Source organism: Curcuma longa, chromosome 9, assembly GCF_044706935.1.
Source record: "Curcuma longa cultivar G26 ecotype Majalengka, Jawa Barat chromosome 9, ITB_CL_G26_1.1, whole genome shotgun sequence".
Taxonomy (NCBI): Eukaryota; Viridiplantae; Streptophyta; class Magnoliopsida; order Zingiberales; family Zingiberaceae; genus Curcuma; species Curcuma longa.
This window is the reverse complement of record NC_133869.1, coordinates 10588166-10600170: the sequence shown is the minus strand read 5'-3', so window position 1 is coordinate 10600170 and position 12005 is coordinate 10588166. Positions and strand designations below refer to the sequence as shown.

General features: G+C 36.7%; 2 protein-coding genes across 4 annotated transcripts; both read left to right on the top strand.

The window, feature by feature from the left end:
- Window positions 1-679: 679 nt before the first annotated feature.
- On the top strand, window positions 680-8645 carry LOC141834685 (SUMO-activating enzyme subunit 2-like). Of its 3 annotated transcripts, none has more exons than XM_074722021.1 (11): window positions 680-781; window positions 882-971; window positions 2312-2395; window positions 2516-2734; window positions 3984-4085; window positions 4633-5016; window positions 5170-5399; window positions 6058-6151; window positions 6220-6402; window positions 6492-6589; window positions 8028-8645. In XM_074722021.1, exons 1-11 carry the CDS (start codon window positions 749-751, stop codon window positions 8356-8358), a joined length of 1848 nt encoding a protein of 615 aa, XP_074578122.1. In that variant the 5' UTR covers window positions 680-748; the 3' UTR covers window positions 8359-8645. The 3 variants fall into 3 exon arrangements, with proteins under 3 accessions (XP_074578122.1, XP_074578121.1, XP_074578124.1); XM_074722020.1 differs by having other exon boundaries at window positions 4633-5088; XM_074722023.1 differs by lacking the exon at window positions 680-781 and having other exon boundaries at window positions 886-1133; window positions 4633-5088.
- Window positions 8646-9742: 1097 nt separating this feature from the next.
- On the top strand, window positions 9743-11922 carry LOC141835099 (cyclin-P3-1-like). The gene is given in 4 exon segments (XM_074722526.1): window positions 9743-9775; window positions 10993-11048; window positions 11050-11424; window positions 11566-11922. Coding segments are annotated over 3 exon segments (630 nt in total). The 5' UTR covers window positions 9743-9775; window positions 10993-11025; the 3' UTR covers window positions 11798-11922.
- Window positions 11923-12005: the final 83 nt, after the last annotated feature.

Genomic DNA, 12005 nt, shown 5'->3' with positions numbered 1-12005 from the left:
AGTAGTAAAATACCTGGTTTCTTCTTGATACGAAAGGCTTCACAAATCTTCTAGATTAACCAATTGTCATGATTCAAATTTTATTTACATCCAATTAAAATGGTTTCATGACTGTTGTATGTTTGTTCACCTTTTAAATTTTTTCTGAATTTAGTCATTCACTTCATATCAGTACTAAGTTCCACTTTTCTAATTTAAGTTACCTAACTTCTGAAATATTGACAATTTTTTTTTATTTTAATTGAAGGAATTAACTCAAATGAATAAATTATTATTATTTCCTTTTAATTTCTTTTCAACAGTGGAAAAAGGAGAATAATAATAAAAATTGTTTTGTATTTTTTTCTACTCTGGTAGTCATAATTATTGTGATGAATATAGAAGTTATTAATAAATAAAAGATTATTAACCCCCAAATTTTACCCTTTTATTAAAATAATATTTTTGAAATTATTAAATGTCCTTACAGCTTTAAAATTATTTATCAGTTCATTTTGTGATAATTAACATCATTAATAATAGAATACAAAATGAAAAATATGAGGATTACTTTGATGATCTTGAAAATACGAGGGGCAATTCGATAATAATAATAAAACCCTTCCCTCTGTTTTCTTCTTCTTTTATAATTTCCGGCGGAGGCTCATCAGATTCCTCGTCCTCTCCCTCGTGGCCTCCCTCGCCCAAACCCTCGAATTTCCCACTGTTTTCAGTCGCTCGTTGTTTGTGCTCCCCTTTTCCTTCTCCCATGGGTCCGGATTCGGAGGCGGAGGCGATTAAGGTGCGGTTTGAAGTCTATTTCGCTTCCGCTGCTCTTTGTTTTGGGTCGTTGAGGTGGAAAGCTAAGCAGATTTTGTGCGTGACTTCCTCCGTGGTTGCAGCGGGCGAAGGTTCTGATGGTGGGCGCTGGCGGCATTGGTTGCGAGTTGCTGAAGACCCTCGCGCTTTCTGGCTTTCAGGATATTCACATCGTAGTCAACTAGTCTTGAACACAGAATTTTGCTTTATTGCTTATAAATTTGGTTGCCGATCGTTGTGTTTATGTGGAACTGAGGTTGTGCGGTGTGGGTTTTGGTAAAAGGTAGTGTATTTAGGGCTACTGACTAATATGCTTTCATGGAGTTGGAGTTCTGGTGAGTAAATTAGGGAGTGTTCTTATCACTTCATCATTTTTGTCTCATGCTCATGGCGTAAAGATTATTCTCTTGGGAGGTTGGAGGAAATTAGAATTTAGGACACAAGTTGATGAAGTGTTATATAGTTGCAAACAAAGAGTTTTTTTTTTCTTTTCTTTGGGATAAAGTTACATTTGGTTGATAAATTGTTGCTCAGCTGATTGTTGTTGCTGTGTCATAATCATTACTCGTTGAACTTGCCATTCTCTTAGGATTATGGATAGTTTGGTTGAGTCTTTCTATTGACTTTACATTTCTTTAATATGATAATTTATCAAGTGAAAGTACCAGATTACTATAGCTATTCTGGACCGTTTGAATGCCACCAAGTTTTAGCCTTTTAGCTTTCATAAGTTATTTGTAAATTCTATCTCGTGTGCAAATCATTGGATTTCTTTTTCAAAAAAAAAAAAAAGTTCTTGTAAATCCTTATTTTAAAGAGAACATAAGGAAGATTTATTGTTATCGTAGCAATGATGCATGTAATGCATTTTAAACTTCTTATGTTCGTTATGGATTGTCGACTTGGAATTTTTTACGGTATTTCACTACAACAAATGAGGTGCATGTGGACTCCTCAAATGCTATGAGAGTTCAACTGAAACCTAATTGGGGAAATGGTTGCATCAGGCAAATCCCTATGAGTTTTGAGAATTGATCTTGCTCAACCGACTTAGTTCGGGAGAATGCCTTGGAGAAAAATGTTGGTTTGAGATTTTGCATCACAACTCATCATAACATCATCCTACCTTTGGCAATAGACACATGTTTTGTTACTTGACCAAGGGATTGCAATCTGATTCTTCCTCTTTTAGGAAATGAGATTACCCTTTATCTTATCATATTTCACTCATTTTAATTTTTTTTCAAAATTTTCTTGTATTTTTCTCTTCCTTATCACGATTTCAATAAATGTACTAATCTTGCAATCTCAATCATTATTCTGAATTTGATCTTGTGAACTAAGTAGCTATCTTATTCAAGGTAGAATAGTATTTGTGATACACTAGTTTCAGATTATGTATCCAAGTATCTAAACAATTTGCCATCTCCATGGCTTTAAACTTCTACCACTTCTGCTATATGTTCTTATATTAGCTATTTTTGTGCATCTCAGTGTTGTTTGGATTATGCAGATTGACATGGACACTATTGAAGTCAGTAACTTGAATAGACAATTTTTATTTCGACAAAAACATGTGGGACAGTCCAAGGCCAAAGTATGTAGATTGATATGTTTATTCTTTAATGAGATATTGATGATTATGTTTTTCAGCCTTCCTCCATGCATGTACCTGTGCTGATGCTGGATCATTCCTAAACATTTCTGCTTATATCAGGTTGCTAGAGATGCTGTCTTGAAGTTTGTACCTCATATTAATATAACACCTTACCATGCAAATGTGAAGGATTCCGACTTTAATGTGGATTTTTTCAAGCAATTTAATGTTGTATTAAATGGTCTGGATAACCTGGATGCTAGACGACATGTTAATCGTCTTTGTCTAGCAGCTGAAGTCCCACTGGTTGAAAGTGGCACAACAGGCTTTTTAGGGCAGGTAGGATTGAATATCTTGTTGATGATGATTCATGTTGAGTATTTTGTAGTACATAATTTTGCAACGTCTTCTTTCTGATGCTTTCCTTGTTTGAAGATTGTCTAGACCTATTTGCATGACGTAATCCTTCATTCTTGTTGTTTTGTTGGCTATAACATTGACAAGGAACGTCTCGACACCCTTTTACAAATATAATATCGAGATTTTCTCAAAAAGTAACTGAAAAGATAATATCTTGAATATTGTTGTTAAAAGCAGATGCACCATCATTATTCACTTGGCTCATAGATGCACTGATATGCGCAACACATAGCATCTTTTGTGGCTATATGTTCCAAATGCTCAATTAGCCACCTAGATCTTACTTATATGCTAGATTCTAACAAACTTGTTTTCTCAAGGAACAGACTACACATTAACAATATTGGCAATGCAGTTTCCAATCAATTCAGTTCTCGTATAACAACAGTGTGATTAATAAATTGAATATTTTCATGTGTTGTCCAACACTAAGCTGAAATGCCTTATTTGAAACCAACTCATGACTACTTAAACCTCTTAACCTGTTTACACAGTGGTGTTCATGCATTGCAAGAATTGGTTTATCATGACAGCCATTGGCCACCCCACCACTTGCAATAATAAACTTCTTCATTCCATTACACAACATATTGCTGGTGCTTGGATCTTATTGTGCTGATATATCTCATGAACTTGTAGTGCATTAGCCCCCTTCTGTTTCTAGCATCATTCCACAATGAACTCTCATAGTTCTTGTCATTACATTCTATCCATTTTCATTTTTATTTTCCTTTGTATATGTTTCTAAGTATTTGGCCAACTGAATTTTTACCAGTGTAGAGCAAATTATTTTGTTTCTGCATACCAGTACTTGTTTTTGTGATTGCCTTTGACAAATTGGATGCTAATATGTGAGCAGATGACCTTGCCTACACTCCACCAAATATAAGTTTTAATTTTCTTATTTCTCACTTCTACAAACTAGTGGACAACACTTAAACAACGTTTGGTTCATGAAGATTTAGTTAGTTTTCTCTTAATTTTTATTTTCGTGTATGTATTGTAGATCGTTTATTCTGTTTATGATTTTTAATGCAGATGTTTGTCTGCTGTCATTCTTTATTCTGTACTGTGAAATCACATAAAATTTTGGGTGTTTAATACACTCTTGTCTCTTTATCTTAAGCCCTTCATTTTATGGATGTATATATTTTTCCCTGATCTTCAGGTTACTGTTCATATCAAGGGTAGAACTGAGTGCTACGAGTGTCAACAAAAACCAACTCCAAAAACTTACCCTGTCTGCACAATCACCAGCACTCCATCAAAGGTTGAATCTCAAATTTTTTTGAATAGTTATTGCTATGGTTACAGATAGATTGTTTCCTTAAGTTACAAATTTGCAAAATGGAACGACCACACTAGCACCATGGTTTAGTAAGAGCAATCTAGTAATCATGAATACCTGTTTCAACTTAAGCAAGCAAACACAAAATTCTTTAGCCATGATTAATTTACACCATTTGGCATCCTTGTGTTATATACTTTAGCAATGATTAATTTGGATTATTTGACATCACATGATTTGGCATTTTGTGCTTTGAATCACATAAATTGTTAACGCTTGTACAAAATTTCTTCAATAGCTGGATTATATCCTTCTACTCTTACTGATTCTTGTGCCGCATGGTAGATTGTGAATTGTACTTGTAATTATTAGGTTGTTTACCTGAAGTATTAACTCACTGTTAGATCCCACGCATGAGCCCATATTATCGTTTTGGTAGATAGTACTACATGGCTTTGTAGCTTCGGATTTTTTGTTTTCTTATTGGCTAGTGACTTTTACCTTCTATTATTTGCTTTGTTTGTTACAGTTCATTCACTGTGTAGTTTGGGCAAAGGACCTGCTTTTTGCAAAATTGTTTGGTGATAAAAGTCAAGAGAATGATCTCTTTGTACGTAGCAGTGATGCGTCTGATTTGGAAAAGCCTATGGAAGACATATTTGAACGAGGCCCAGACGAGGATCCTGAGCAGTATGGGAAAAAAATCTATGACCATGTTTTTGGTTATAACATTGAAGCTGCTTTGGCTAATGAAGAAACATGGAAAAACAGAAGACGGCCTAGACCAACCTTTCTTAGAGATGTGCTTCCTGAGAAACTCATCTTGCAGAATGGTAACCTTGAAAAAAGCTGCTTGACTGACAATTTATCATTGTCTGTCATGCCTTCTCTCGGTTTGAATAATCCACAGGAGGTTTGGAATCTTGCTGAGAATTCAAGAGTGTTTTTGGAAGTATTATGTTTATTTATTCAGAAGCGAGAGAAGGTTCTTCTTGATTTGCTTGTCAATATGTTATGCTGACTCTATTTCCAGGTTGCCTGATTATAAATCTCTTTGGACTTTCAGGACATTGGAAGCCTTACTTTTGACAAAGATGATCAAATGGCAGTAGAATTTGTTACCGCTGCAGCGAATATTAGGGCATCTTCCTTTGGGATACCTTTACATAGCCTTTTTGATACTAAAGGAATTGCTGGCAACATTGTGCATGCTGTCGCAACAACTAATGCTATTATTGCTGGTTTGATTGTGATTGAAACAATCAAGGTGCTCCGAGCTGATTTTGAGAATTGTAGGTATGTTTTAACGAACCTCAGTCAAGCCTAGGCACTTACCTTGGAGAAGGACTTATATTTGAAATTTACTGTAATTTTCATTCAGTCCATATCTGAGAACTCTCAAATGTGGAGTATGTTGGTTCACCTTCTGATGTAATATGAAGCTATTATTTTTATAGCTGTTGACTTGGAGGCTAGGTAACTTTCAGTACTGTGCTAGTCTCACATATTGAAATGCACTCGAACTTTTCCTGGCTGGGTGGTATGTATCTATATTTCCATACCTAGTTTTTTTTAGCTGTTACAAATGAATCACACCATGGTCAAAATTTCTTACATGTTTGTGTATCCATACAATTTTATCATTAACAATAAGCTGTGTAACAAAGTGTGTAACTTGGTGCACGATAAAGTTGCTTGCTTTTGACTTAGGTGATTAGTGTTTTTGAGTCATAGAAATAACCTTTTTCTCGGATGGCTATGGCTACATACTCAGACTTTGCATTCAAATGCTTCATGTATTGCAAGTTTGCAACTGCCCTCTGTGCACTGTGTTTCTTCCCATCTATGACTTCTACTATCTCTATTGATTCTTTGTTAACCTTGAGTTACATATTTTTTTATTTCTTATACTAATCATAATAAGTGGGCATTTATAAATGTATTGACTATTCAGGATGACCTATTGCCTTGAACATCCGTCTAGAAAGATGCTTTTGATGCCCGTGGAGCCATTCGAACCTAACAAATCTTGTTATGTGTGTTCTGAGGTGAGCCTGTCCATCCACTCTTTTTTTGTTGTTTCTCTGTCTTCTTTAACGATGTTTATTGTAAACAGACACCCTTACTTCTTGAAGTAAACACTCGAAACACAACTCTGAGAGACATTGTTGAAAAGATTGTAAAAGTCAAATTGGGCATGAATCTTCCCATGGTAATGCAAGGTACAACCCTTATCTACGAGGATGGTGATGATCTGGAGGAAGATGTTGCTGCTAATTATGCCTTGAACCTCGACAAGGTTGTCATCTGTTCTGGCATGGTTTTTCTATTTCCCAACATTCATTTATCGTGGTCCTTACAATTTTGTTCTGCACCTTTATCTTTCAGAAATTAGCAGATCTCCCTGCACCAGTTACCAGTGGCACCATGCTCACAATTGAAGATTTTCAGCAGGAGTTGAAGTGCCATATAAACATTAAGCACAGGTCTTTTTGCTCTACTCGTCAAACTCCTAACTGGTGTACTCTTTCCTGTTAGTCCCAGTGATATTTATGGTTCCTCCCGAGATTCTTTTGGGCTAACTGCTAAGTTTTTATGACAATGCCTAACAAAGAGTCATCTATATCATCATTGTTTACATTCATGTTTTAAGTTTATGGCAACATACCTGTCTAGGCTAGGACCAGTACGTGCAGTGTGTCAGGTGAAATACTGTACCACTCGATAACATGTGCCAGTTGAAACCAGTGTTACTTGTTGAACCTACACATTCTGGTCCTTAGACAGGTATCTGCTATCCATTCTAGGTAATACTCATCATAATTTAAGCCCTATTTGGCTGCATCCATTTTGTTGTGTGGAACTCCTTGAACTTCTAGAAATTAGTTAAAGCAGCACAAGAGGCCTATTTGAGCAACAAGTTTGTGCCATACCATTCGGCACAAGCGAAATATCTCGTTATGTGTGCCAAGTAGCATGCAGAATTGACCAGGCCAAAACCCTTTAGTGTAATAGGTGAGCGGACTGAGTTGTGAGCAAATGTTGGAGTTTGCTCATCGAGACACAAATGCTGGAGTTGGCTTTTGATCTAGCAAGGATGAAATCCATTGGCCAGAGAGCTTGCAGCATTGTTTACATTCTTCAGGTCCATCACTGGTAGAGGAGCTGGACAACTTGCATCCTCACCAGCTACCACTTGCACACAGCAGACATAAAGGAAGGTTGGAGAGGTCAACATGAGTACGCTGAAGACCGACATCTATCAATTGGCTATGCGGGATGCTGCTCAATGGAAGAGGAGTCAAGGGTATATCCAATCTGGAAGAAGGCACACAATGATGTTCTACGCAGGAGGCCTTACAGTAAGCAGCAGGATCGGCCTTGCAGGGCTTTAAGGGGAAGAAGCTGCTTTAAGGGTTGGCACTAGCACTAGCACCAGCATGTTTGATTCTGGCTGTGGATCGATACACTGACTCGGAATGTGATTTTAAATCTTGGTATGGAATGTGGATTGCCTGCGCATGACAAGGGTTTCTAAACTCACAACAATGTCTCGAATGCTGAGATGAGAGTTGGATGGTGTCAGTTTTCCAAGCCAATTTGAGCACAACTAGAAAATAAGGTCTAGAAGAAAATGACAATTGTAGAGTTGGGCACAGCGCTGAATTGCTAACCACGCGTATTTCTGTAGTGTTGTCAAGATATAAATGAAGAAAAATCTCTTGATCATGTTTAGTTTGATTGCATCTTTTGTCGTCGATGTACTGCTATTTGGTGGTAGAGCGATGTTCTCCTTTTTTCGTATATGCTTTATCTTTAACTTTTCTCTTCCATTGTCTATTCAAGTTTCTGGCTCACTACAGTAGTGTTCGCGCTGCAATATATGTTGTTATCATCACCAACGGTTGCTTCTCAATCATGCAGGGATGACTTTGACGAAGAGAAAGAACCCGACCGTATGGTCTTATCAGGCTGGACAGCTCCTGAGAAAGTCGATACGGCTAAAACTAATGGAGCAAGCACATCTGCTGATCGTCAAATAATAACAGAAGCAGCAGAGTCTAAAGTGGTTGAAGTAGCAGCAGCAATGCCGGGCGCTAAGAGAAAACCGTCTGCTACATTAGAAAGAAAAGGAAATCAAGAAGTCCACGAGGTTCTTTCGGTTCCTGGTAACGATGACGACGATGACAATGACCTTGTCCTGCTCGATGACTGCCCCGAACCAAATAAGAAGCTGAGGTTACAACATCTTTGAGTTCTTGTAAATGGTGACATCTAGTTCCAGGCCCAGGTAAATTTAGTCATTCACTAACTTCTCGACTCAAACTAATAACTTGTAATTGCCCGAAAGTAATCTAAATTATCTTGTGAAAGTTAGTGTTAGGCGATGTATTTCCATTGGAACCAACTCGAGAAGAATTGCCAATTCTTTCGAGTCGAGTAGTCGGTCGTCGAGTTGATCATGTAGAGAAGTGTTTGTAACCTCTTATTGTTGGAACTTTGTGAATCTTCTTCATAAACAACCATGTAGTTTTTGTGTAATTGTGAATCATAGAAAGATTGACCATGGCAGGTCACCTTATTAGCTATTGTAACTGGTTTAAGCTTTTCTTCTACATGTCTTTTTTATTTTTGATTACTGTTGATTTGTCTATCGGATAAATTTAAAATATAGTTCATGCTCTTCGGAAATATCTTTAGAATATTTGTTGGAATTACATGGGTTATTTATTGAATTAGGGTTAATTATTGAATCTATTGTGATTATTTTGGATAATATCTTTAAGAAATAATGCTATTCTACCTAAATTTTTGAAGTTATCAAACACATAATCATGTTTGGTTTTATTTTTTTTGAAAAAAAATTAAAAGAGGACATATTGAACAAATATTAAAAGAATAATCCATCCTATTTTTAATAAAAATATTAATCTTATTCTAATGTCATTGTACAGTGCGCCTACATAAATTAAAATTATTCTAAAATTATATGCATATTAAAATTAGTATGCATAATTAAGGATGCTTTATTAAATTGAATTAATTGATGAATCGATTCAATTTAAAATTTTAATAAATTAATTTTTAATAATTCAATTCAATTTCAATTTTTAAAATTTTTAAGTCAATTAAATTGAATAAATCTAAATTTTTATTTATTTTAAAAAAAATTCAAGGATATTTTTTTCGCGGTAGATTTCTTACCCGAGGATGAAAAATTTGCCGCTGTAGCCTTGATTAGAAGACACTCAAACTATCTACCTCCTTCATGGCTAGACATGCTAATGGGACCGCACCAAGCTCCAATAACTTGACTGGTAAAACCTGAGGATTATTTGTGCGGATCCCACTACCCCACCCGCGTCGACGCCCACCGACACCGCGATTTTTTTTTATTTTAAACATTTTAATTAAAAATTTCAGCTCCATTATTTATCGCTCTCTTGTTCTCTTTTCCATCACCATTTTATAGGACAAGGCGCCATTAAACTACTAGCGGAAGGCGAGCGGCTCTCGCATCATCGATCATCCGCCATTGTTACGGCCGGGAAGAGAAAAGGGGCGGAATGTCCGCGAAAGAGAGGTAGATCCCAGATCCATGCCATTTCCAGTGGAGGTCAGAGGCGAGGCCAGAGGCGAAGGGGGGAAGAGAAGACCGGTTCAAGAACAGCGTAAGCGATTCGTCCACCCTGTCTGGATTTTTGTTTTGCAATTTGTTTTGATTCGAGTTTTTTGGTCAAAAATGCTTCTCTCTGGCACTTTATTCGGATCCTAATTGTGCTGGATAAATTGTTGTAGCTGGAAGAAGAGGCCGTGAGTCATTTCCTTTCGGTTTAGGGTTTTCAGCTCTCTGATCTAGCAATCAGTAGCGGATTTGCTTGGATGATAGTTAGGTCGACTCAGAATTTAATTTATGGGGTTCTTCATGCTCTTAGCAAGTCGTGCAGAGGCTACTAGTGATGGGATAGCAGAACTATAAATTTGTACAAGTTTCATATGAAGTTCTTTGAGTAGGTACCAGCTCAACTTTGGATCCAAACGCATGCATAGCTAGAAGACTGTGGCAGGTAGGACATGATATACTCATTTTGAAGTTTAGTGGTATTTTAGTTTGATTTTAGAAAATTAGGAAGGAGGATGCATCAAAGTCGACATGTTAAACTGGAGAAAATTGATAGTTTCATTGATGGTAGAAGTCATTTAATATGGTTTCAAGATGAGCAATGGTCTATCGAAAGTGTTTTCGCTAATTTAAAAGAGAAAATTATGAAAAAGTAATTTCGGCCAGTTGAAATTAGGTTGCATCAAATGTAACTGTAAAAGGAAGAAACAAAAAAGAAATTACTCTTCACATTAATTTAGGTATGACTGTCGTATAGAAGATCAAAGAAAAATGGTTAAGATGGGGATGAGGCTTCCTCATTCTTAGGCACCTTGAGAATGCCAAATTGCTATTGTTGTTTGCTGTTGAGTAGGATATTTATAATGAACTTAGAAATCAGTATTTAGTAGCTGATATGAGGGAAGATTCTTTCTCTTTTCGTACTTCCTTTGAGGAGATATGCAACAAGTAGAGACATTTTGCTAGTTGAAACTCTGTTTGAGAAAGTTACATGATCATGGAGGGAGAAATGAAATTCACATAGGTCTTTTTACTTACTGGGTCTCATTATTCTTCAATTTAATTAGATCTGACTTGTGATTCTATTGTTCACTTCTATTGCTAGAGTATGTTTTTGTGCTCATGTTAGCTCGTTAGGTTTTCTCAGTGCATGGGAATCACATTATTGATTAATTGATGCACAAATGAAGCACATTAACTTTGTTATCATTATCTTTCCAAAGATGTTTTTAGTTGGTCTAAAATGATGTTCTCCTAAATATGCAGTGATTGAGACGATAAGAACACTGCTGACAGAGTATGAGATCGATAATGACTAATACAAGGTACAAATTCTGAGGTCTACCTATCATTGGGTCTCATCACATCATGCAAGAAATCTCCTGGATTCCCAAGGATATTATCCCTTATATCCTCAATTCTTGAGACAATCGTCGAGAATACTGAAAATAAATTGGATTCGATGGAAATAACAGAAACTGCAAGTGTCTTCACTGGTATGAGAGCGCCGACGCTTAGCATACAAAGGTACATGGAGCGAATCTTCAAGTATGCAAGGTGCAGCCCGTCTTGCTTTCTTCTTGGATACATATATATCGAAAGATTCCTTCAACAACCCAACATTTACTTGACCTCCCTCAATGTCCATCGGTTGATCGTCACAAGTGTTATCGTCGCCGCCAAGTTTATAGATGATGCGTAAGTTCCTATTCTTTCCTATAAGGTTGTCTCCATTGAGATTGAAGTGCCTCAAAAATGAGATGTACAACTGTTTCTTATTACTTCTGTATCTTCTTCAGAAACTTGCTCTTACAACATTCATGTTTGTTTTCGCTGCAGCTTCTGCAGCAATGCATATTATGCAAGAGTTGGAGGGATCATCACATTGGAAATGAATACACTGGAGCTTAACTTCTTAGCCAGTCTAGATTTCAAACTCCATGTGACTGTAGGTACATTCGACAAGTATTGTTCGCGGATAGAAAAAGAAGCCGAGACCTACCACGTCGATCGACCGATCAAGATCCGAAACGCTGAGCAGTGGTTCGGAGATACAGTTGAGGCCTCTTAGTGATCACTTGTAGTTTTTAGATGATCGTGAGGTCGATCGCGTGGAGCGGATGATAGATTTTGCTGAAGAAGAAAATACAGTTGAGAGTTGAGATACAAGATGAATGTTTCTTCAGACCACTTGAACATGAGCTGGATATTCAAATTGGGTGGTCACGCTAATAATCCACGTGTCGAGTTTGGATAACAAACCGATAGATTTCATCACC